Source organism: Rhineura floridana, chromosome 2 (genome assembly GCF_030035675.1).
Source record: "Rhineura floridana isolate rRhiFlo1 chromosome 2, rRhiFlo1.hap2, whole genome shotgun sequence".
NCBI classification, from domain to species: domain Eukaryota; kingdom Metazoa; phylum Chordata; class Lepidosauria; order Squamata; family Rhineuridae; genus Rhineura; species Rhineura floridana.
The window spans coordinates 159,858,916-159,884,695 of NC_084481.1; the positions used below are offsets into that span (position 1 = coordinate 159,858,916).

Genomic DNA, 25,780 nt, shown 5'->3' on the forward strand with positions numbered 1-25,780 from the left:
GATCTGATTTGGGACTCTTGGTGGTGTTCTCCACCTCCTTCCAACAAATGCTAAATTTGATTAAAATAATCTTAATTTGTCTTTCACAGAGGCAGTAGTGTGGCGTTCCTTGCAAGTATAAAAACTAAATGCTGCTTATACTGGTGGTTCTCTGATGAATTAAATGGCAATGCATTTCTTTGAATTTGTGTTAACCATTTTGCTCTGATGTACAAAAAATATTTTTTGTACTCTGTAGTACAAAAGAATTGATATTTTCAAATTGGTGTGCAAGAAATAAGTCATAACCTTGTTAATGCTGTGTGTGAAGTTATCATAATCTGAAGCTTTGCACTGTGTAGGTCTGTCTAAATGTTACCCACGTTTATTTGAGAGATCCATAATAGGTATGACAGTACACTTTGTAGTTTTGTCTGGCATGTTCTATGGAACTCAAAAACCTGTACAAATTTTCCACTGGTGTTGGGGGACTTCAGTATCCCAAATGAGGCTGCCTCAAATGGGCCAGCTTGGGACATCATGGGACATCATGGCCTTCATGGCAACCATGGGGCTGTCTCAGTACATCAGTGCCCTAACACGTGGTTGGACGTACCCTCGACCTGGTCTTTGGCACAGAGCAGATTGATAATATTCTGTTGATTGTGGGACTTTACGTGAGTCCATTGTCATGGAAAGACCATTCTGTGGTAAGGTTTGGGTTAAATGTAGCTACTGCAAAGTTGGGGGACCCATTGAGATGGTCCACCCTGTGAGACCTATGGAATCTGATCAATTCCTGAATGCTCTGGGGGATTTTCCGGCTGACATGACTGGCATTCCTGTTGAGGCTCTTGTCTCACTATGGAATGGTGAGATGCATAGAGCCATTGACATGATCACTCCTGAGTGCCTTCACTATTATTGTGGAATACATAGGTAACTTTGGTACTCCAGTGATTTGTGTGTGATGAAATAGGAGGGTCCATGGCTGGAGCGCAGGTTGCTGAACATGGTTAAGGTTGCACCGTCATGGCTACTGAGTGGCAGCGAAGAAAGCTTACTTAGCTCCTAAGTTGTGGAAGTCCCTCTGCAGATAAGATGCATCTGACAACTTCACTGTTCATTTTTTGGCAATTGCTAAAGACCTACCTATTTACCCTGGCCTTTGACACCTGAGATCTATATTTTTATGACTCACCCTATTTTTTGTGATGTGGTTTTAGGTTATTTTTAACTTTAAAACTATTATAACCCACCCTGGGACCTTTGGATGGAGGGTGGCTGATTAATAATTGTAATAATAATAATTACATTATTACATCAAGGCCCAAACATCCATTTTTTGTCCCAGTACAGACTTGTTTGGGAAGGGGCCTGTGTTGCATGTACCATGATCCCATCCCATACATGTAATCCATGAGTCATAAAAGAGAAGCTTCTATTGTAATGCTGAAATTACATTTTCTTCACTTCTGAAATTAAACCATGGTTCACAGTAGTGCTTTTCTACTATCTCCCACTCCACCCTTTGGAGTTTTTATTTAACAGGTAGACAATGTATGGTGCTTCAGATGTTGTTGGACTACTTCTCCCATCATCTGGTGGGCCACGTATTGAACACCCATGGTGTAACATATCCAGGCTGGATAAATTCTACAAAGTTTGGTGACTGTTTTACAACTTTTTAATTGATCCTTATAAGGGCATTTGGTGATATTCAATGCTAGCCTTACTCAGAGTAGACCCTTTGAAGTTAAAAGACATGACTAATTTAGGTCATTAATTTCTGAGTAGGACTTAGTTGAATACAACTAATATCCTGTTGATGGACCAATTGACTGTTTTACTTTAAAGCTTTATTTGCTGTCTTTTTTCATAGAAAAATCTCCCCCAAATCAATTTCTCTCACATGTTCTCACTGGATAGTTGAAATAGCTTGTGGCTTAATTGTTTTTGCTTGCTATCTATATGTACCAGATGCTTGCTTACTTATACATGTATGTGAACCAGACATTGACTGACATATATTTTGGGTCTGTAAATCCTATACAGCTGTGGCTTCTACTGTCCAAGAGAATGTCCGTGATTATTATGGTGTTATGTATTATGGTCTCTCTTTTATCTGAAAGAATTCATGTTCAAATCTATACAGCCCTGGTGATTTATGATACTTTCAGTTTTGTATTATATTTTCAATTTCATCATTCAGTTTATAATTAAAAGTTATATTTACTGTGTTTTCTTTATTACTGATTACTAAGACCAAGAATAGGGTTTAATTTTTAAGAAACACCTACTCCTTCAGATTCCATGATCAAATTTAAGTAAATGGGAGTAAAGGGAATTGACCAGAGTAAACAAACTAGTTTTATTAAGTTTGAAACCTTTCCACGGTCAAACAGTCAATCTTTCCTTGACAGCCATCATGTACTAATTAAATGTTTAAACCACTCAGCAATAAGATTTTTTTAAAAACCACCACCTGTATGTAGCATAATATGAAGCATGTTCTCATTTATATTTATTGCTCAGAGCACATTAATATTTTCAAAACATTCAAAATGATAAACACCAAGTGTAGAGTGTGAGTCAAAGTAGGAAGGAATCAACCTAGTTTTAGTCAGTGCAAAACAATGATTTTCAAAGGTATTTACTATGAAGATGGCCATAATGAAACTGCAAATTTGTTTTCGATTTTTAAAAACCTGAACTGTTGTTGTTATTCACAAAGACATTCCAGGAAAGAACAGAAACTGATACTTTGTGGAGGTGGGGTACTCAAGCATTAGTTTGTAATAGAGGAGCAGTTAATCTGAAGCTAGGTAACAGCACAAATGAAGCCCTGGCCAGGAACAGCAGGACACGATAAAGTGGCAGATCCACCACTGTATCTGAAGTTCTGTCACTTGCACCAGCCACAGCAGAAGGGAGGTGCAGGTCCTGACATTTTTTTGCTGTGTTAACTCCAGACTGACATAGTAGAAGAGCACAGAGATTGAATGTCTCTCCAAGAAACAGGCCAGTTTTGGATCCATTGCCAGCCCTGCTCCATTCCTGTTACATGCCTTTTGAGGGCCATATGATAATTACCATCAGTGGGGACATTACTAGTAGCAGTGTGCACTCTCTGCGCTTTCAGCAGACACAGCAGTGTCCTCTGTTGTAGCTGAGCCAGTAGCCCCTTCATCAGCAGGTAGATCAGGTGTTAGGATAGCTCTCTTGCCTTAGGAAAGACTACCTTTCTTGAAAAATTGGAGGGGGAAAAGAGGGTTAGTGCAAATAGTTCCTGAAGCAAGGACTTTTACTGGCAGAAAAATCTGTGATAAAGTGTCACTAACTGATCTGTAAAATAAATGCTAAAAACAATTATATTATAATTAAGTCATCTTCTGTAGGTGTAATCCAAGTGCAGTTTCACTTGTATGCTAGGATATTGTACATACAGCCTTGGGCATTTCTAAGTGCATGGATTATACAGACGAACACATGTTCACCTCCAGGATCCTCTCCTTCCTCTGCCAGTGTAATTTTTTGCATTTATGTCTGTAGCAATGCCTCAAAATTGAATACTTCACTAGACAACAATTGACTTTTTACCTTGGGCAGGGAAAGTGAAAGCCTCAATGTATTTAAGTATTCCCACTAAATATACTGATAGAAACTGGATGTAATGGTAGCATTAGATATGGAAATTAACTTTATTGTGTTTTTTTATATTTTCTCAGATTTTCCGGTTGGATATTTCTTTTAATCTTGGTCTGGTAATGCATATGAAGAATTGGTTAATACTATAATGGATTTTAAGTGGTACCCTCAAGAAAATAGGCCTTATAATAAAGTTTATGTCTGACAAGTGGTACGGCTTATTACATACAACAATGACAACCTCTCATATGAATGGGCATGTAACCGAAGATTCTGACAATGAAACAAAAAATGTGGATCTTGCACCTCTTGAAGAGGCTCAGAGGCACAGAGAGATGGCTGTTGATTGTCCTGGAGATCTGGGAACCAGGATGATGCCTCTGCGGCGCAGTGCTCAGCTTGAGCGAATTCGACAACAGCAAGAGGATCTGAGGCGAAGACGGGAAGAAGACGGAAAGAAACAGGAACTGGACCTTAATTCTTCTATGCGGCTGAAGAAACTAGCTCAAATTCCTCCCAAAATTGGAATAGACAACCCTATGTTTGATACAGGAGAAGGTGTTATTCTAGAGAGCCCACATTGTGCTGTGAAAATCCTAGGTATGTATTGCTTGGATCAAAACTTTACATTTATATTTATATTAAATTTTAAGGCTTCTAAAACAAAATTGGGCTTGATGCAAAAAAAATAAGCAAATTTGCGCTAATTAGTTGTTTGGAAAATAGAATTAATCTTTAGTCTGACAGTTTAAAAAAACAGTCATAATTATGGTATACAGTAATTGATTTCTTTTTACACTGAGAGAGGTTTAAGAACACAATACCTGAATATCACAGACAGGTCAAACATGCAGAATCCTAACTTTGTGTGCACACAGCAAGCACGCATAAAATTACTCAGAGTACTATAAAGGTTTGTTTATTTTACAAATTTATACCCCGCCATTCAATCTATTTCCAGGGCAGCTAACCATCACAGTTAAACTAAACAAAAAATCAGAACAGGCAAAACAACACAAGTGTCAAATAACCGATACTATGCAGCGTAAAACAATATCACAAAAGATCAGAGAGCCTGGGAAAATAAAAAGGTCTTTGGCATTGAAAAGACATGAGTAGGCACCAGTGGAGCTTACTTAGGGAGAGCATTCCAAAAGGGGGCACCACAACAGAAAAGGCCTTCACCCCAATAGCCACCCACTTCAATTTAGGTGAAGGAGAGCCTCCAAATATTATCTTAGTGCACAGGCAGGTTGATGTGAGAGTAGGTAATCTAGGTTTCAAGCCATTTAGGGCTTGAGAAGTAAGCACTTTGAATTGTGCTTTGGAATGGACCAGGAGCCATTGAAGTTGTAGTTCCCCCAGCAGTACCTTTTGAAATCTGCCTTCCAAATAAGAATAGAACCAGTGAAATACAGGCCCTCAATTCCCAGCCCTCAGATAGTCTGTCCACAAGGATACCAGGTCAGTGGTGCTGAAAGCCATCAAGAGATCTGGGAGGTGCAATTCCCCTGTCGTTCTCTTAGCATAAATCATTCAGTGTGACCAAGATTATTTCCATGCCAAAACCAGGCCTGAAACCAGGCTGAAATGGATCCAGATAATCAGTTTTATCGAAAGGTTCCTTGTGTTGCATGGCAGACACCCACTGGAGCATCTTGCCTAAGAACATTTATGTGTAGAGAGTTGTCAGCATGCATATGACAATCTTATCACTAAGAATAAGTCATTAAATGGATGAGGCGCTTCAATCTACATCCAGAGTATATTACAATAAATCAACCTGTAGGTGAAGTTTAGTAAAGTAAGATAAGTATCTTCAATGATCCATGCCCAAAATACATACATCATAGCATTCTAGCTAAATAGACATGTACAACTCCTTCATAACTCTAAAAACTCACTGTTTTGAAGTAGCCTTCCACAACCATTGCATGAGTAGACATGATGTCATCAAACATTCAAAAACAAATCCTATGCTCTTCCATTGATCAATGGCCCTTCCCCTAAAGAGAGAATCATAACAAAGCTGTTTGTGTAAAACGTTTTCAATGCTTGCAGCTTCCTTGCCTTTTATATCACACTGAAGTGTGTAATCATACCAAGTAACTGTCAAACAGCTGTTGCACATATGTTGCTAATTCATATGGCTGCATACTACTTGGAAACTGTGTACTCTGCACCATGACATTTGGAGAGGGGCGCTTTAGCTTCAAAAATATTGGTTTTCTATTTGTATGATACATGATTCACAAGCAAATGTGACTGAGCAACAGAGAGACCAAGCAAAATGTTAGTATTACTAAGACGAAGGGCTGCCGCTCCTGTTCACTACGCTTGCCAGCTCTGCCTACCTCCTGTCTTCCCGCCCATGTGTTGTCTTAGCTGCCACCTGGCCTCTAGCCCAAACACTGAGCTATGGTGGCTGCCGCCGCCACCACCACCACCAGTCTCTCCCACCCAGGTTGCAGCCGCCGGGTCTCCTCCCATAAGTCTCAGCCACCCAGTAAGTTGGCACAGCCAAGTTGCTGCTCGTGCTGCCACCATCACTCTCCTGGCCAAGCCTGTTGGAAACAGACTCAGACTCACTGGTGTATTTTTCTCCAGTGTGTTTAATGAGACCCTTGTCTAGAACACTTCATGGGTCAGCTTACAGGCTACACAAGATTCTGTATCTCTACACAGCATAATTAGGCATTACAACTCAAAGCTAAGATGTTGTTGCAGCAATTGTACACACCCACCATGATCCTGAAATAGGTGTGGGCAGACCCTTTCTACTTGCGTGAAGGTGTCACAGAATGGGATCTTGTGTGCAAACTAGCACTCCTTCTAGGTGAGAAAGTGGGGCCAGCTGAGCTTGCTGGTGCAGTTGCCTGTGAGTCTGGGGTGATGGGGGGGGTGGCACTTCATCGAGATCCTCCTCCTCTAGAGGAGATGTGCATGGCAACAACTACTTGGGAGAAGAAGGGATAGGCTCCTAATCAGCCAGCATTCTCTGTTGACATGGTCACTGTTAAAAGTACTGAAGCCTATTGTCTCAGTACTTCCTGGTTGCAACCTATTAGGACCCTCCCCCAGGTCCCATTCTGTAGCTTTGTCATCACTCCAGGACCACTCCACTGAGCTCATGATAGCCACCAGCCTCTTGCCCAGGCTGCAGCTGGCCTCTCATCTGACCTCTCCTGTCTGATGAGCTTCCCTGTCAGCTGGCACTTCCGAGGTGCTTCTACCACCGCCATCACCAGCCTCTCCCACTCAACCTCTTTCTCAGGCTGCAGCCTCCACTGGCAGCCTCCCACCTGCCCTCTCTCACTCACCACCCAGCTTCTCCTGGCCTCCTGCCCAGGCTGTAGCAGACTCTGGCCTCCTGTCACCCAGCCTCCCATCACCTGGCCTCTCACTCAGCCTCCTGTATAGGCCACAGCTGCTGAGGTCCAGGCCGCAATTGTGCTTTTGCATAGCTCGCCCCGCCCCTGCCTTCGTGATGTGATGTCATGATGGTGTGACGGCATAAGGGCTTACATTTTTATATATATAGAAATGGAAGTAAATGTAACACACCACACTGAGAGGTTAAGGGGATGAAATGGAAAGGCAAACTTCCATGATAGGGGAGACACTGGGCAAAAGGCAACAATAATAATGGTAATGCCTAACAGGACTGAAAACTGATGATAATTTTCTAGCTGCTATCATCTTCAAGTGAAAGCTTAGTTTACATTATGGTAGTTCAGAAATCACATCAAACTGTGGTTTGTGCAAATTATTGGTTTGAACGAAACAGTGATTTAGAGTTTGTCTGGTTTCACTTTGTTTCCTCAGTACCCAAGTTTCTGGTTGCAGTGAAATTAAAGCAATGGCTATAATTTATTTTATTTAAAATATTTCTATTCTGCCCTTCTACCCTACAATAGGGCACTCAGGGTGGCTACAATAAAATCGCACACATATATAATAAAATACACAATAAAAAGACAAAAGATTACAGTAAATTAAAATGCATAAAATACTATTAAAATACATAAAACGCATTATGTATTTTGCATGATAGTATGTTGAGTAAGATATGCCACACTATTGTTAGAACAAACCATGATTTGCAGAACCACTTCAAATCATAATCCTATATTATACAGCCACAAGAGTGGCTGTATACTATAGCCAGCGTGGATTTTTTGCATTCCGCAATGTTAAATTGCATATACCCCCCATGCCATTCTGATGCTTCCCATAAGCTCATTTCAAAACAAAACCTTACAAAACTTATAGTCCTGAACTCAGAAATGCTTCCTTAACAACATCTCAGGTTTCATGGCGATACACAAAAAAGTCAAGAGAGAATCAAGTTCAAGTCTAAAAAGAGAGAGAGAAACGGCAGAGCCCTTTTGGACTTTTTTCTGTCAGAGTTCTCATAATCTGTTAAAATTCATTAAAAATCAGCCATCTTCACAGAGTACCTGTAATCCTATTACTGACCTTAATCTTCTGCAGTTTAAAAGTTAAAAAAATGCCTGGCTGATTTTTAATTAATTTAAGAAATTTTGCATTGAACTGAATGATAGTGTCAGGCATGCTCAGTTAGAACCAACCGTCAGTGTTCTAAAAGCCAGACTCCCTGATGCTTGGCTTGGCTAATCAGGGGGCCACACCCACACCAGACTTTGATTTCACTTGAGGCAGTCATGGCTTCCCTCAAACAATCCTGGGAAGTGTAGTTTGTAAAGGGTGCTTAGAGAAGACTCCTATTCCACTAAGAGAGCCCCAGTGGCCAGACTGGTTTAACAGTCAGCCACTCTGATTGAAGGTCTGTGAGGGGAACAGGGCATCTCCTAGGAACTCTGAGCGCCCTTCACTAACTACACTTCCCAGGATTCTTTGGGAGATGCCATGACTGTCCAAAGTGAAATAAAGGTGTGGTGTGGATGTGGCCTGAGACAGCTTTGGTTTAAATTTGGGTGGGAGGCTACATGTGCCTGCTGTGGAATAAAAAGGTGGGGGAAATGCTGAAAAGCAATTATACTGTTCACAATGTCTTCCTTTTGGAAAGGAAAGGGGCTTCCCCTCTACCCAGTGCCCACCCACCCAATCTCCTCCCCTCCCCCTCCTCCTACCCTCTCGGCCCCTCCCCCGGGTCAGTATGGACTAGGACCTGGGAGACCACACAGCCATGAAGCGCACTGGGTGACCTTGGGCCAGTCACTGCCTCTCAGCCTCAGAGGAGGGCAATGGTAAAACCACCTCTGAATACCATTTACCATGAAAACCCTATTCGTAGGTTTGCCATAAGTCGGGATTGACTTGAAGGCAGTCATTTCCATTTTCAAACATGATTGCACAGAAATAAATCCCATTGAACTCAAAAAGTATGCAAATGATCAAACCTACCATCCCTTCTCCTCCCTCGTATCCCTCCCTTTGCCCCTCCCTCTCCATCCCCTTCCACTCCCCTTCTCCCCCTCCACTTCCTCCTCCCCATAGTCAGTTTTAGCTATCTTAAGCATGAATGCATGGGAGTAAATACCATTGAACTCTATAAGCATGCAAATGATCAAACCTGCCCTCCCCTCCCGCTTCCTTTGCCTACCTCCAATCCGCTCCTTCCCCTTTCTCCTCCCTCATGGTCAGTTTTACCTATCCTAACCATGATTGCATAGAGTAAATCCCATTGAACTCAGTAAGCATACAGATGATGAGACCTGCCTTTGCCCTTCTTCCTCTCTCTCTCTCTCTTCCTCTTCCCTCCCCTGTTCCTTTTTCCTCCTCCCCTGCCCACTCCCCTGCAAAGTAAATCAGACATATTTAAAGTGACCATCTGAACTATAAACTGTCTTAGTAACGTTGCTTCCTCCCTGCTAAAACAAGATCAGCACAGCACATGTCTTGTTTCTATTTTTGGGGCTGATTGTAGGTGTTGCCACCACTCACCATATGCTCAGAGGCACATGTTACTAAATTCTTCCAAGCTTCACAGGAAGTGGACTGGACTGTGAAAGACCAACCCCAATTGTGTTTGCATTTTGACAAATTTGTTGGGCAGTCTAATATCTCAGAGAGGAGATCAGGTCTCCTGCTCCCCTGGTGCATTCACTATAGCTGCCCAGTTTCCCTGCTTTTTAAAATTTGATAGAAATATCTGTGGGCTATAGGTGCATTCTTAAACCGCAAGGTTTTTTGCCTATTAGTGAATATATACTAATAACAAACTCACCTCTTTGAACGCCAGTTCTTGTGCAGCCAAAGCAGCACTATCCGAACACAAGAGGGAGATATCAGCAGGCTTGGTGGATCCCCAAGTTTTTCAATAACAGTACAAAATTCAATAACATTTTTAGAACAAAACCTTAAGGGAGGAATATCAGACCCCCACCTGCAGTCTGGTCTCGTAATGGATCTCTCACACTGGCCCCAGTACAGGTTTCTCACGATCCCACTAGTAGACGCCACCACCTGACACTCTGTAATGCAATACTGCCCTGAGACTGCCTTAGTCTCCTCCACAGATTGCTACATAGCATCTGGGTGCACTTACAGACCACAACACCCCTGTATCTTTCTGCTTTTAAAGATTACAGCCTTGGGTTGCTTTGGATACCTGCTGCTGTTACACTATCCCTTCACCAGTGCCACCATTGATACTGTTCCCAGCGTTGGTATTTGCTCTGCCCACCCTTCTGGTCTGTAATATCCCAGCCAAGGATCAGACGTGTTGTTAAACCAAAACTATTTATTTATTTCACACAAGGAATAAACAATATTACTTTTAAGTTCAGTCAACATGCGTGTGGTTACATATAAAAATTTTCTCTTTATATATCATAGTCCTAAAACCTGCCTCGCTACCTGCCTAAACACAAATCCACCCTCTCCAAAATCAACAACTAACCAACCCCCTCTCCAACTGTCATCCTCTCATTTATACCTTCAACCACGCAGACAGCCAATCACAACTCAGCATTCTTCAACATTCCAACACGTACTCTCCCTTCCAACTCTCTGCTTACCATATTTAGACTACAAAACCCGCACTTACCATAAATACTGTACAAATATAACAGGGGCATCACAAGGAACCCCGAAACAGCCAAGTGAGAACTAACCATACTCAGTGAGTACAGAACGCTGACTGGTTGGAGGGGTGGGGAAAATGGAAGAGGGGGCAGATGGAATGCATGAAGCCTTGAAGAGGAGCACTCTAAATTGAAACACTTGTTTCAGGTCCTACCTATGGTTTCCGATTTCTGGTTTGCTAGCTAGTTGCAAACCATGGTTTGACCATTCAAACATCGCATTAAACTATGATTAAGTTTCCATAAACATGGTTTGGTGGAATGTATAATTGAGCAAGGATGTTTTTGTAGTAAGGCGCTTGGGCAAAATTAGCATTGCCATGGGGAAAAATAGTTTCTGAAACAATCTATTTATGAAAGTATAAAGGCTACATCCAAGACAGCTCTTTGCATCAATATAGATATCTGCCTACTCGCTTATGTCTGCAACAAATGATTAGCCAGCTACAGTATGATAGTGTTTCAACTTTTCATTTAAGTTACTGTCGCTATCTGAATCAATTTTATAAATTGTTGACATATCTTGCCTTTTAAAGGTTTTTATCTTTATAAATATGAATTGAGCAAGCAGCCTGAATTTGTTGCTATGATAATGAGAAGAGACTTAATTTGAAAACATGCTTCAGTCATGACTCCATTTTTACAGGCCAGTAACCAGACTTAAAGGTATACAGTAGGGCCCCGCTTTTCTGCGGCCTGCTTTTCTGCATTCCACTAATATGGTGGCTAAATTAGATTAAGCCACTCATACGGTGCTTGTTCCGATTTTACAGCGTTTTTTGGGCATCAGGTGTTATTTTATTGAAGGAGTTTTCGGCGGGTTTCGCTTTTAGGTGGGGGTCTGGAACATAACCCGCCATATGAGTGGGGCCCTACTGTACATGTGGTGCCCAAATTCAGAATTTTATATCTTAATTCTGTGTTTCATTAATAGATTTTGTTTCATGTAGCCAATGTAACTAAGCTGTTCCCACAAGCTTCATTTTTCATGGTTTCATATGGAAATGCTGCAGAATTTTTATGTACAGGCTGTATTCTACATTACAATTTTTACTCATTAAAGTTTTCTGTTATGTTCCTGTAAGTTAAAATGTCATGCAGGGAGGATTAACGTATATGAAAGCCATCACAGCAGGTATGGAATGGTTTAATCTTTTGGGGGAGAGAGCCCATCCTCAACCCTTCCACTATCGAGAAAAGCTCTTCCAGATGGGACTTTATGGAGGCATAGGCAAAAAAGATGATTCTTTGCTGAGTTTTCAAAATACAGTCTAGGCAGCATTCACAGTTTGGACATTGTTTAGGAGCTACTTGTTAAATGTTTTTGTTTCATTTGTGGTCTTGCTTAATACCATTTCCATGTGCCTTCTTTAGGTGGCAAGTTCCCCTAAAGTTATTGAGACTGGCTTTGAGCATGATTATATATTACTCCCCTGTCAGTCTGTTTTGTGAAGAAGGTCAGTGGGGAAAAAGCCCCAAAGGTCAGGAATTCTCTTTGTTTGGGGCCACATCTTTGGCATTAATTAGTGTTTCTCTACCCCACCCCATCCCACCCCCTGCAAAAAGCAACCTTCAGAAGAGGGATTTTCCTCAGGACTGAACAGAGGAGGGAAAGGGTTACATAATTATCAGCACTCCCACTAGCTGATGCTATTTGAATTTTAAAAATATGAAACAGGCATTTTCCATCATACTAGTCCGTCTCTTGAAGCTGAAACTAACTAGTGCATGCCCCTTTCATTCATAATAAAGATTTTAAGGAGATGGGGATCTCTACTTTCAGAATCTTAACTGTCACACCTTGACAATAGTGTTATGACCCTTTCCCCTTACTAAAGCATCCCTTTTCCAGACCAATGATTATTCCCACTTTATATTCTTCAACAGGTGTTATAGCTGTGGCTGTCCTGAAAGCAAGAAAGACTTGGTGTGGTCCTTGAAAATACAAGCCTATAGATCTCAGTGATCACTTATGAGTGCAGATCAGTCACAATCTGTACAGTGTACATCAGTGCCATTCTTAGTATGTTCTAACATCCTGACCTTAATGCAGCTAGGTTCTTGTAGCATACATGAGGTCAAAAGCCTTATTGTGACTGTTCTGAAACAATTCTTGTAGCAACATGAGCAAAAAAACCCCAAAACAAATTGGAATGTCACTGGCCTTTCTCCTAATTAAAATTATGGTTATAGCCCATCCTATGCATAATTACTCAGAAGTAAGTTTCACTGTACTCCATTGATCTTACTCCCAGGTCAGTGTATATAGGATGACAGCATACACACTTACCTGGGAATAAGCCCCATTGAACCCAGTGGAGCTTTCTTCTGAGTAGACATGTATTGGATTGCAGCCTTAGAGTACAATATGCACAGAGTATAAATGGACTGTTGTACTTACGATAAGAAATTGTTGTGCCCATTTGGTTAGATTGATGCAGATTTGTTAGTGTTGGGAGACCTCTGAACAAATATCATGGTCAAGATAAATATGTATAATAAAATCTAGAAAACTACCTCTCATTTTGAGAAGGAATGTTCTCTTCCATATGTTATCAAATGGCTAGTCAGGTGATAAAAGACAAAGATGAGTTGAAATCTCCGTTTAATATTTTAATGCAGGGATGGCTAACCTGTAGCCCTCCAGATATTGCTGAATTACAACTCCTATCATCCCTGTCCACTGGCCATTCTGGCTGGGCTGATGGGGAGTGAAACAGCATCTAGAGGGGCCACAGGTTATCCACCCGTTTTACTGCTTTGGGGCTCTTTGGCTATTTTTTATTCTCCAGTAAAATAAGACTGAATTTTTATTGTTGCACAAATACAAGGATTAATGACATTCAACATTTGAGGAGTTTGCAGGGAAAATACCCATATTTATGTGAAATTTATGCAAATGAGATCTCAAGCCTTCAGCCTTCAAAGCAGTTATGCTTTATGAGGAGCTCTAATTCAGCTCTTGAATACTAACATCTTTAAATTACAAAAGGTGGAAGAAAATAAGCACTCAAGAGCTGTGCTGTACTTAAAGCATGCATTTTTGTAAGCATGCCCTACTCTCTGCTTTCTGAATTTATCAGTTCAAGATTTAACACTTTTGTGGAACTCCCCCCCCCCCAAAAAAAACCTAGCTTGCTCAGAAAGCTGTCAAACTGTTAAAATGTGTGGATGTGGAATGTGGAAAGCATTCTATACTTTTTGTTTTATTTTATTGTTTGGAAAGAACCATTGTATGATTGCTGTTGTATACAGAATGTGATATGTCACTAACATTTTCTTCCTTCATCAGTTTGTCAAATGAGTATTCTCAAAATTCTAAATGAATGAACCAACCACTTTACGTGTTGATATATTATGTTCCTCAGTGATAAGCAATTTGTATTCTAAAGAACACATTTTTGTTATGTTCCTCAGTGATAAGCAATTTGTATTCTAAAGAACACATTTTTGCACAGAGCACTATTCTTTCTATTTGTGTTAGTGATTTCTCTTCAGGATACACGTTGGCTATAGTTCAAATTTTGTTTCTCAAGGAACAAAGCCCCAAACTGTAGCTCTTCTAAACACACATGCACGCGTGCACACACCATACACCTTTTCCCATTTTTTTTCACTTGAACACATATCTGCGTTTTGGCTTTGTCATATTCAAATCATGTTGTGCATTGCCTTGGACATGGAGGTTCCGAAAGAAAATAGACTTCCACCTGCTAATTTCTAGTGTTGACCCCAAATAAGAATGTGTTTCAGTTAGTAGAACAGATATGCCTGCCCCCTTCTTCAGAAATGCCTAGTTTAACGTTTATTTAATATGACCCAGCAACAATTTTCTTTCACTCCTTCTAATCTTCTTTCCTGTCATACTGAAAAAGAATCCTCCCCTACAGTTGCACATCTCTTTATTCTCTGGAATGATAAACACAATGGATATCTTCCCTGCTGCTGCTGAAACCAGAAAAAGGCACAGCTTAATTCATAATAGAAAATAAAAAGATTATCGCGTAGAGAAATAGTATTTGGCGTCTAACAGTTCTATAGCATTGAGAAGAAACCTTGTTTTATTGTGAGTAGACAACTTTCTGCACTAGCTTGGGAGGGAGCAGTGGGCAACTTTTTCCTTCTGGCAGTAGCCCCTTGTACTCCATGAGGTTCTACTCTAGAGGGCTTCTGGCCTTTGTACAGTGCCACTACAAGAGGAGAGTTAAAAGCTCCTGTGCATATGTAGAATATCCAGATAGCACTTTGGGACCTGGTGTGTGTTTCTTTTTAATTGAAAGAAAGGTGGGGGAGAGTGTAAATATTAATGCATGATTAATTGTTTAGTCAGAAAAATGGGTGTTAGCATGATGTATCTATTTTTTTAAGACAGAAGTACCAAATCTAGAATTAAACTTGCAATGCCATTTTATACGTAGCTGTTAAAAAATAGCTAAGTATAAAATGGCTTTACAAGTTTAACTGTAATTAAGCCAAGATAGAATAGATTCATCTTTACTGTACATTACCAGTAGGAATGTGTTTGCTCTTTTACCCTTTCAGCCTTCATTCTTGCAATCTTTCCCTAACCTCTTTAGGTGTTCATGTTTTGTTTGGGGAGGTGCTGGGAAATTCAGGGAAATACATATTTCAGTATCTTACAGCCCTGTTTTAGGAACCTTAAGCTGCAATGGTGCAGACTAAGTGAAGCTGGGCAAGCCATATAGTGTAACCCTGACCCTTGTAGGACCTCTACTCTGGATTCTTTGAGCTGCTGGAGCTCATCAGTGTACCTCTCACATGTGTATTAAGAACCTTTAATATGGAAGAGGGAGAGGGAAATGTTGCTGTAGAATTAACATGAGAGTGCAAATATTGACACATCTTGTCTACCAATTTATATTACCATATTGAACTGGCTACACATCATATTAAACCATAGTTTAGCTCAAAAAACTTCCTGTTCCCCACTCGTTAATTCAGTGTGCTGGGGAGGGAACAAACCAGAGGCTGACTTGCCATAATGTGCAAAGCAGTGTTCATAGCTTGTTTTTCTCCTAACAAACCACAATGATAAACTATCATTTGTTCATGTCAGCAAGCCAGCCTTCTTGTTTCCTCCCCGGCATGCTGAAGAAAGGAGTGCCACAGGGATTTTTGAGTACCGTGCACCAGTATGCTCATTCATCTTAAACCATAGTTGAAATTAAACTATAAACCATCGTTTATAGTTTAATGACATGTATAGCTTAGTGACATGTGAATCAGATTATTCTCTTGGCTACCTTTTTTAATGTTAACTTTCAATAAGTGCTTTTGATAAAATATGTATACCACCTGCTTCTAGATATTACTTACTTTAAACCCTTTCTAAAGAGTGATAGTCAAATCTTTTGACATTTGTACTTTGAAATAATGAAGTGAGATAAAAATCCTTTATGTTCCAATCAGAGATCATAACTTTAGGAGTTTGTTTTCTGCTGTCTTTTCCTTTCATATTTTAGGTTTTATGATGTGTTGTGGAATTATAGAGCTTTCTCTGCTTTATCCTCTTCTCTCTTCCTCCCCTTAAATTTTTTGGCTTTTAGCCAGGAAAGAGAGTTGTGACTTTTGCCTCAGGAGCGCTGACAATAGTGCGTAATTTATATGTAATCATCTGAGCATAACACAGAGGTATTAAGAACCTTCATGTTCAGGATAAGTAGTTTCATGAGCGTGAGCAGTTTTGCATTAGGTGGCGTGAAGCACCCTGAAGAAGTGGCCTGAAGTGTCAGGGAGGGATGGGATCCTAAAGCAAGTGCTGCCTCCACCCACCCAACAAGACCTGTTCCTTGATAAGTGACTGTTCCTTGATAAGTGGATCCTTGGTGATCCACATTAGATTAATCTGGGTGACTGCACTCATAATGCGCTCACATCCAATGTTACTTGAGAAGGGAGTTCAGAAAGAGTGGCTTTATAAACGGCTTACTGATCCTGCTCTATTCCTTTAATGCCAGTGTGGGATTTACTTTGCAAGCATGCAGTGGCAGGCTGCATATGTATAGCTGCATGCCTGGCTATTGTGTGCCAGAGTTTATTAGTGATGGGTTTTGAAGCCTAAGAAGGCAGCATAAGTATAGAAGGAGGGGGCAAATTCAGAAATTCTAAGATGGACTGTCAGCAGAGACAATTACCTTGTTTTGCATATCATGGTAAATCACAGTGAATGGTTTACTTTGCTTTGGTCTCCTGCTTTGGTCCTTCCTGCTTTAAACAAGAGAAATAAAGCATGATCCCTGGCTTAGCATTGTGTCTGAATTGGGGGGTTATTTTCACTCCAAATAAACCACAATGTGAAGCCAAGGTTTCACTATTGTTTACTGTAATGTGTTTACAGGGCCATTGGGTAATAAACTGTGGATCTTAAATGCTACTATTAGAATTTGTTGGAGACTCATTAGTCTTGACTTAAAGTAATATGCTAAAAATGTGTAGGACAACTGTTGAATGATAATTTTATGTCACTGTTAACTAAGATTTATCAAAATTGATGTTTATGATAGCAAAAATAATTTGAAGAAGGAAACATTAGTTTAACTAATTAGTTTTTTCTGCAAATACCTACTCCTCTATTCTGTGCTGTTTAGCTTATATCATAAGTTCTTCAGAAGAAATTTTTTTTGTCTCTCTTAACCTTGTACATTCAGGCTAATTAATGTGGATCTGTTTTCTTTTCAGAAGTTGATGACCTCCTATCTTCCCTCAAACATGTCCAGCACACACTGGTAGATCCCCAAAGTCAAGAAGAAATTGCTCTAATTTTACAGCTTGTCCAAAACACTGATTTTCAAAATGCGTTTAAGATACATAATGCTGTTACTGTGCATATGAACAAAACAAGTCCACCATACCCTCTTATCGCCAATGCACAAGAGCTTGCACAAGAGGTATGTATTGTGTGCATTCCCATCTAGTAATTAAACTAGTAGTAGTCAGCTAATTCCAAATTGCCAATCATAGGCATGTCATTAAAATAATTTTTTTAGAAAACCCTATGCATAGCCTATATTACTATCTGCTTTCTTTGTCCAGAAGACAATAACTTGAAACTCTGAGAAGCTAGCTTTTGTAGAATTGTAAGATCACAAATAACATTAGTGTTCACTATCCTAACTGATTTAAAATAAATACTGTATCTCTGATCTTTTGCAAGCTTCCTCCTTAAGGCTTTGGTCCTGACTATTGAATTATGCTCAAAGGATCATCTAACTAGTCTGCATGCCAAAAGAGACATTGGGCTTGTTGCTATTGTGTGTTAAACAGCAGCCCTACAATGCCACATGTGAAATAACATTTGAACCTAGGAAGATTTCCAAAAGCACATTGTGATACAGCATAGTAGCTCAGAGAAACAGTCAAAAATCCCATTGGACATGCCCAAGCCTTTGAGTATTCTTATAGAAGCTCTTTAGATCCCGGCCAATATCAAAGAATCATCACCATTGTATTCTGTTCAGCATTGAATTGCTCTTACTAAATTAATAGCATCTGAAGAAGGAAGTGTATTGGAAATGAAGCAACTTAATATAACAATTAATATTTTGGTTATCATCTAAATAGTTATCTGAGTTGATCGAGAAGCAAGCCTTTGCCTTTTTTGTTTCTGCCACATCTGGCAACTTGTTTTATTTTTCTGTGACCCTAACATGTTAAAATTACTAGACAAAGCAAAAGTGGACATGGTTAGGAGTAAATGTGAACTGCCAACTTTTATCAGTATTGTCAGGCTGATAGTATCAGACACTGAACATGTAATTTCTACAGATGCCAAGCAATTGCATATATATGCACACATAGATATCTGACTTCATTCAGTACCTCAATCAGATAGTGGGTCTCTGTTAACTTAAATTCTGTAGATAAACTGAATTTTGTTTCAGCTGTTGTTTCTGCAGACTAACAACCTTGCTAGTTTGGAACAGCAAGTTAAAGTATGTTTACAGCCTGCCTATTTGTTTAAATGCTTTGAATGTTTACATGCACTCAAATTGCTTCTTGCCGTCTGGAATTCCTTGATGGTTGAGATGCGGATAGTTTTAATTTAAATATATATATATAAATAAATACTTAGAATACATAACACTTTTAAAGTATTCAAAGCACTTCAGACTAAAATATATTTTGCTTGTTGAGATTTTGTATTTGTATGTACACACCCCATGCATTCTCTGTTATATTTGAATAGGCTACAATATTAAACATACATCTATTAGAATATCATACCTTAAAACAAAAAATCTTAAGTTTTTAATTATAATTAAATTAATTAAATTTAATTACCTAGCCTCTGTAGAGTGGCTAAGAAGCTTCAATAGCAGATTTTGTATTACAGGATGAGACAGAATCAACCATCTTGGAAAAAGATTTATAGCCAATGAATTATGGCTGCAATTTATTGCATTTTTAAGAACAAATTTGGAATAACTTTTTTGCAAGGTCCCTATCAGAAATGCAATGGGAGCAGCTGCTTAATTCCAAGTATATGCCTGTCAGAATAGCCCTTTTTTAAAGGACCATGAGCTCTTCGAGAGCTAGAGCTAGTTTCACTTCTTTCATTTGTGTCTTTGTTGTTGCAACTCCTATACCTTCCTCAATGAAGCATTTTCACATACGGTATGGTAATATGAAATTTAAGGGAATCAAGAAAAGGGGGTTTGATTGTGTTGCAATTTTCTTTATGGAAAACTGTACATTCTATATAAAGTATTTTTCTTGACGTTCTCATGAGTCCACAAGCTGCTTTTTAAACTCAGGATTTGAAGCAGCAGCTTGGAGATCCTGTGGAGGCAGCTTTGAGAGGGAATGGTTTGTATAGCTTGGATATGTACATGGATGCTATGCAAACACCCTACCAGAACATAGTACTTTCTGAATGATTGGTGAGGGGTTACATATAAAATATAACCAAAGTATTTTATTTTGAACGTTTAAAGGTGAGTAGTATGTGGGATAATTCTCAGTCTAAGCATTTCCTCAACTATTGTTGGGGGCCATAGGTAATTTTAATAACAAAGCAAAGAAAATATGATTTATCTATTTTTCTGAAACTTTAATTTAATTAGGAGGCTGAGTAAAGCATGCAGGCTTAAGGAATTTGTGTGGAGATTAACTCCCTAAAATAATGTGGTGCGCTCTGTCTCTGTTATAAAAATAGCTGTTGAACATCAAATTTAATTGCATTGATTTTAAAACCAGTTAAACTTGACGAAATTGGGGGGCAGGATTAGGGAAATACAGTCTGAGTGTTGACCCATAAAGATCAGTTGATGCAACATTCAAGACAGTAGTTTGACTTGGAATGTTCTGTAATACATTAGCAAGACTTTAAAATTCTGAATCCCATAGCATATAATAGACAATAAGTTTAGTATTTCTTTCTCGCTTTTCGTTTATAATTTTTATAGCTTTCAAAACAAAATAACATACATGGACATCGAGGAAGGCAATATATACTGCTTACTGGACTGCCTTCAAGTCGATTCCGACTTATGGCGACCCTATGAATAGGGTTTTCATGAGGCTGAGAGGCAGTGACTGGCCCAAGGTCACCCAGTGAGCTATTCCATCTCAAATTGATGTCCCCTTCTCACCCAAAGTGCAAAATAGTTTCACAAAAAAACAGCAAAAAAACATCCCCTAAACAAGGCGTTGTAAGTAAGCAAGTATACCGTTATTATTGACAGCTGCCTGAGACCATGGAAAACAGGAATATCTAGAAATTTTAGAGGCTTAGCATTTCTAAAGGCATAATATTTTTTATTTGTTAGTTTGTTTTATAAAAGCATTCCTATACTGGTTTACATGTGGTGTACCAAAGTGATACACAGCATGATAAAACTATTTCATTAAAAAATCAAAATATGCAGAAAGGGTAGATGCATAATAAACACAATAAATGGAGAGTAAACAAGCCAGCAATCTACAAATACCTGAGCGTACAGAAAAGTTTTAAATGGCTGGTGGAAACACATTACTGAGGGTGCCTGCTAGATCTCCAAGGGGGGATTATCCACAATGTGGTGGACTTCTTTCCTGGTTGATGCCAGATAGATTAGAGCAGACCATGGAACCACCAGGAGCGGCTCTTCTGAAGATCTTGGTGCATGGGCAGGTTCATATGGTTGAAGGTGTTTTACCAGGTAACCAGGCCCCAAATTCTTAGGGCCTTTTAACAATAACAGAAACTTCAATTTGGATTGGAAGCAAATTGGCAAACAGTGCAGTGCATTCAGGAGAGGTTTCATGCATGCAGTAGGGTACACCAGTAAACAACCTAGCCACAGTATTCTACAGTAGTTGCAGCTTCCAAACCAAGACCAAGGCTGCATAAACTGCATTACAGTCGTTCGATCTTGAGGTTACCAACATGTGGGTCACTGTGGCCAAATTATCACAATCCAGAAGCAATTATAATTGGCATACCAGCTGGAGCTGGTAAGAGGTGCTCTTAGTCACTACACCTACCTGGGCCTCCAGTGACTATGATGTTTCCAGGAGCACCCCAAAACTACATACCTGCTCTTCCAGGAAGAGTACAACCCCATCAAGAATAGGCAATGCACCTAATTCCTGGATCTGAGAACCACTCAGTCACACAGTCTCTGTGTTGTCAAGATTCATGACTGAGACCTTTGGTATGAGACATGTACTTTTTCCTCCATGGCTGCCCTCCTTACCAAATTTGTTAAAAATATTTTTGTCCCATGTTTCATTGTTAGCAATTTCAAAGCAAGTTAAAAGTTAAAAATATAATACATCAGCATAAAGACAGCAACCTAACAATGGAAGCCATAAATTACAGTTGAAAAAGGATACAGCAAACAGTCTGGCATTAAATGCTAAAAAAGGCCTAAGCGAAGAGCCAGGTTTTTAACTGGTGCCCAAAGTTCAACAGCATCAGTACCAGTAATATTTCCAGTTTGGGGGGGAGGGCATTCCAAAGCTGAGATGGTACAACAAGAAGACTCTCCCCTGCATTATGCCAAACACCTCTGAGAGCCTCCCCAACATTTGTAGCATGCTGCTCAATTTCAGCACAGATTCTCTCTCCACCCAATAAGTATTATAGAGACACATCTCAAACTAATTTGTTCTGCCAAGACGGTCTTCCTGGCTTTAATATGCAATGACTGAAATTTCCAGTATCTCCATACTTGACATATAAAATCTTATTCAGTGGTGCATATTAAACCAAGGGAGAACAAAGGTGGATACATCAAAGTTTCCAGATAAAAAGGCTTCCAATAATGGTTGCCAATGAAAGTAAAAAGCAGTGTGAATCAGTACATGTAACGGGATTATACAACTCAACTGCTATATTAACTCAGACTGTTTTTGTAAGCAAGGCTTCTTATGGATCTGAATGTCAGACTGTGAACCAACTAAGTGTTCAGGGTCTAGGAATTAAAATTGTAGTGCCAAACGTCCCCCAATGAAAATACCTCAGTCTCTATCAAACTGCTTTTACAGGCTTTTGTAATGCTTTGACCACTACCTGGAAAAAACTGTAACTAGTTTCTAGTAACACATCCAGCAGTACAGCAGGGTATGTATTTACCCCTATTGCAGACATCTATATTGGACAGTTCTTGTGGCATCACAGGAGACAAATAACACTCTCCCCACTCCTCTCCCAGTGTCCTATACCATTTTCTTAGCACACAAACATTTATGTGACCTTTCTAAAACAAAAGAAAAATGCTCATGTCCTCACAACCACATCTCACTGTTTCAGGAACAATTATCATTGAACAATATATGATTCCCCTCTCGGCCACATTCCAGGGTATTTTCCTATTGGAATACAATTGAAGAAAGGAATGCAATATATTGGAAGAGCCAGGATACCAAGTAAAAAACCATTACATTATTTAGGACTTTATTTCTCAAAAAATGAAAGTATGGGTTGCATTCAACTAAGTCCTACTTAGAGTAGACCAATGAAATTAGTGAACCTATATTAGTTATGTCTATTAATGTTGGTGGATCTACTCTTGAGTACGATTAGCATTCAGTACCCTATGAAAATAATTATTTAAAACTATATAGAAGGGTACAGTCGATAGAAAACAGATAAAAATTAACGCTGATTTTATGGCCACATCATAATAAAAATGACAGTACTAGCTCAGATTTTCAGTTCCGATCACTACCATTAAGATTGGAAGGAAGTCTGATAAACAAGTGGTAAAAACACTTTAACCAATTCATAGTGAGTAAAAAGAACTAGGGTAAAAGTGTTTGCAATGCAGAATGGATTCAGAAGTTTAGCTACACAAATGTCAAACTTTATTACCGCACACATACAGTGCCTTGCAAAAGTAATCAGACCTCTGACCAATGCTCTCATATTAGTGAATTACAAATGGTACATTGTAATTTAGTTCTGTATGGTATTCTATTTTGAAACACTGAAGCAATTATTGTAAGGTGACATTGATTTTATATTGGGAAACGTTTGTAAGAAACATAAAAAACTGAAACATGTTGCTTGCATAAGCATTCAACCCCCACACATTAATATTTGGTAGAGCCACCTTTCACTGCAATAACAGCTTTAAGTTTTTTGGGGTAGGTAAATACCAGCTTTTCACACAGTGTCAGAGGGATTTTGGCCCATTCTTGGCAGATTCGCTCCAGGTCGTTTAGGTTGGTTGGACGTCACATGTGGACCGCAATTTTCAAAGAGTGTCACAGATTCTCAGTATGTTTGAGATCAGGACTTTGATTGGGCCACTGTAGGAAATTCATCTTTTTGTTCTTGAGCCACTCCAGTGTTGTTTTGGCCTCGTGCTTAGGATCATTGTCCTGCTGAAAAATGAATTCCAAGCTTCAGTTTTTTAGTGGACTGAAGCAGGTTCTCTTGCAGTATTTCCCTGTATTTTGCTCCATCCATTCTTCCTTCATTGTTAACAAGATGCCCAGTCCCTGCTGATGAGAAGCATCCCCACGGCATGGTGCTGCCACCACCATACTTCACTGTAGGAATAGTGTGTCTTGAGGCATGAGCAGTGTTAGGTTTTCACCACACATAGTGCTTTGAATTTTGGCCAAAAAGCTCTATCTTGGTGTTATCTGACCACAAAACCTTTTCCCACATCACAGCTGGGGCACTGTCATGCTTTCTGGCAAACTCCAGATGTGCTTTCAGATGGTACTTTTTGAGTAATGGCTTCTTTCTTGCTACGCTCCCATACAGGCCAGTGTTATGCAGGACTCTTGATATGGTTGACTGGTGCACCATTACTCCACTCCCAGCCACTGAACTCTGTAGCTCCTTCAAAGTGATTGTTGGCCTCTCTGGCTTCTCTCACAAATCGCCTTCTTGTTCGAGCGCTGAGTTTTGAGGGACACCTTTTCTTGGCAGTGCCTGGGTGGTGTGATGCAGCTTTCACTTCCTGATTATTGATCCAACTGTGCTCATTGGGATATCCAAAACACTTGGATATTATTTTGTACCCTTTTTCTAATCTATCCATTTGTGTTACATTATCTCTCACTTCCCTGACCAATGATCCTTCAACAGTGAGGTTTTTATCCTGACAATATGACAGCAACTTTAATGGTTCACAGGTGGAGGCCAATGGTAAGGTAATTGTATCCTTAATAGGGCAATTTGTTTCATCTATGTGACCTGGGAGCTTCCACAGCACAGGTGTTAAATACTTATGCAAGCAACATGTCTCAGTTTTTTATGTTTCTTACAAACATTTCCCAACATAAAACCAATGTCACCTTACAATAATTGATTTTGAGTTTCAGTGTTTCAAAATAAAATATCCTACAGAACGAAATTACAATGTACCATTTGTAATTCAGTAATATGGGAGCATTGGTCAGAGGTCTGATTACTTTTGCAAGGCACTGTGTCTTACAGTGGCGATCAATAGGGTAGGCTGCCTGAGGCTGCATGTTCTTTCTTTCTCTCCCTCCTTCCCTGTTGCTTGTGTATCTTCTTGTTGTATACTGATTGATTGGATGGGTGCTGTATTGTGAGTGTTGGATGCTCTGAGTGTTGCTTTGATTGGTGGTTAGCTGCTTACAGCATGTGTTGGGGGGGATGGGGGTAAGTTGATATCATGTATCTCGGTGATCGAAGTGAGAGGTAGGCATGGCCGAGGATGGGGAGGGGGGAGACATAACATATGCTTGTGTCCTGTGCATATATCGACTCCCCACAGTCCCATGGTAGTGCTGGGTGCTGTTGCACTGTGCCCAGTAGCTTAGTGGTGATGTTGCTAAATGCAAGGATTGGCGTCTAATAAGACCATGGTCATTCACCATTTAATTGCAGCTGGCTTGCATCACCAAGACTTGGGTGGGGGAGACCTGTGGACCACATCTTACCTAGCTCTGCCCTACTGGGTCTCGGTGTAGCACCAAACCATGCTAGAGGGTTGGAGAGGTGGGATTGCCATGGTTTACCAGAGTTCATCCTCCATCACCAGAAAAATGCTCTGCCTTGGAGCAGGACTTGAGGGCCTGCATTTGACAATGGGCCTTAGAGACAGACTAGGGATGCTCTTGGTGTACCACCCATACAGCTGCTCAATAGCCTCCCTGAGTGAGCTAGCCAAGGTAGTCTTGAGCATGGTGTTGAAGAAATCCCAGATGAATGTTGACTTCAACATTCATGCTGAGGCTTGCTGGAGCAGCTCAGGATTTCATGGCTTCCATGGCAACCATGGGACCATCTCAGGTTGTCATTGGCGCAGCACATAGAGCAGGACATACCCTTGATTTTGTCTTTGCCCCAAGTGGGGAGAGGGGGTCTGGAAATGGGGGTCTCTGTGACTCCATTCTCATGATCAGACCACTTCCTAATGAGGTTTGGACTCACAACAAATATCCCTCTCCGCAAGAGTGGGGGACCAGTTTAGATGGTCTGCCCCCAGAGACTTATGGATCCTGATGGATTCCTGAATACTCTGGGGGACTTTCCAGTGGATAGAGCAGTGGGTAGATCCTGCCGAGGCTCTCATCTCCTTGTGGGATGATGAGATGTGGAGGGGCTATCAACACAATCACTTCTGAGCACTCTCTCTGGCTCTGTGGAGCCTGTG

The 25,780-nt window shown here is 40.1% G+C and overlaps 1 protein-coding gene across 14 annotated transcripts in view; it reads left to right on the forward strand.

Annotated features, from left to right (window-relative positions):
- Window positions 1-25,780, forward strand: part of PALS1 (protein associated with LIN7 1, MAGUK p55 family member) — a 101,817-nt gene that overhangs the window by 20,368 nt on the left and 55,669 nt on the right. For 12 of the 14 annotated variants that reach the window (XM_061611053.1, XM_061611048.1, XM_061611049.1 and 9 more), the window contains 2 exons: window positions 3,708-4,227; window positions 17,397-17,605. In XM_061611053.1, the coding sequence (XP_061467037.1) occupies window positions 3,825-4,227; window positions 17,397-17,605 (612 nt within the window). In that variant the 5' untranslated portion in view covers window positions 3,708-3,824. The remainder of the gene's footprint in view (window positions 1-3,707; window positions 4,228-17,396; window positions 17,606-25,780) is intronic. The other 2 variants (XM_061611054.1, XM_061611057.1) reach the window with 2 other exon arrangements.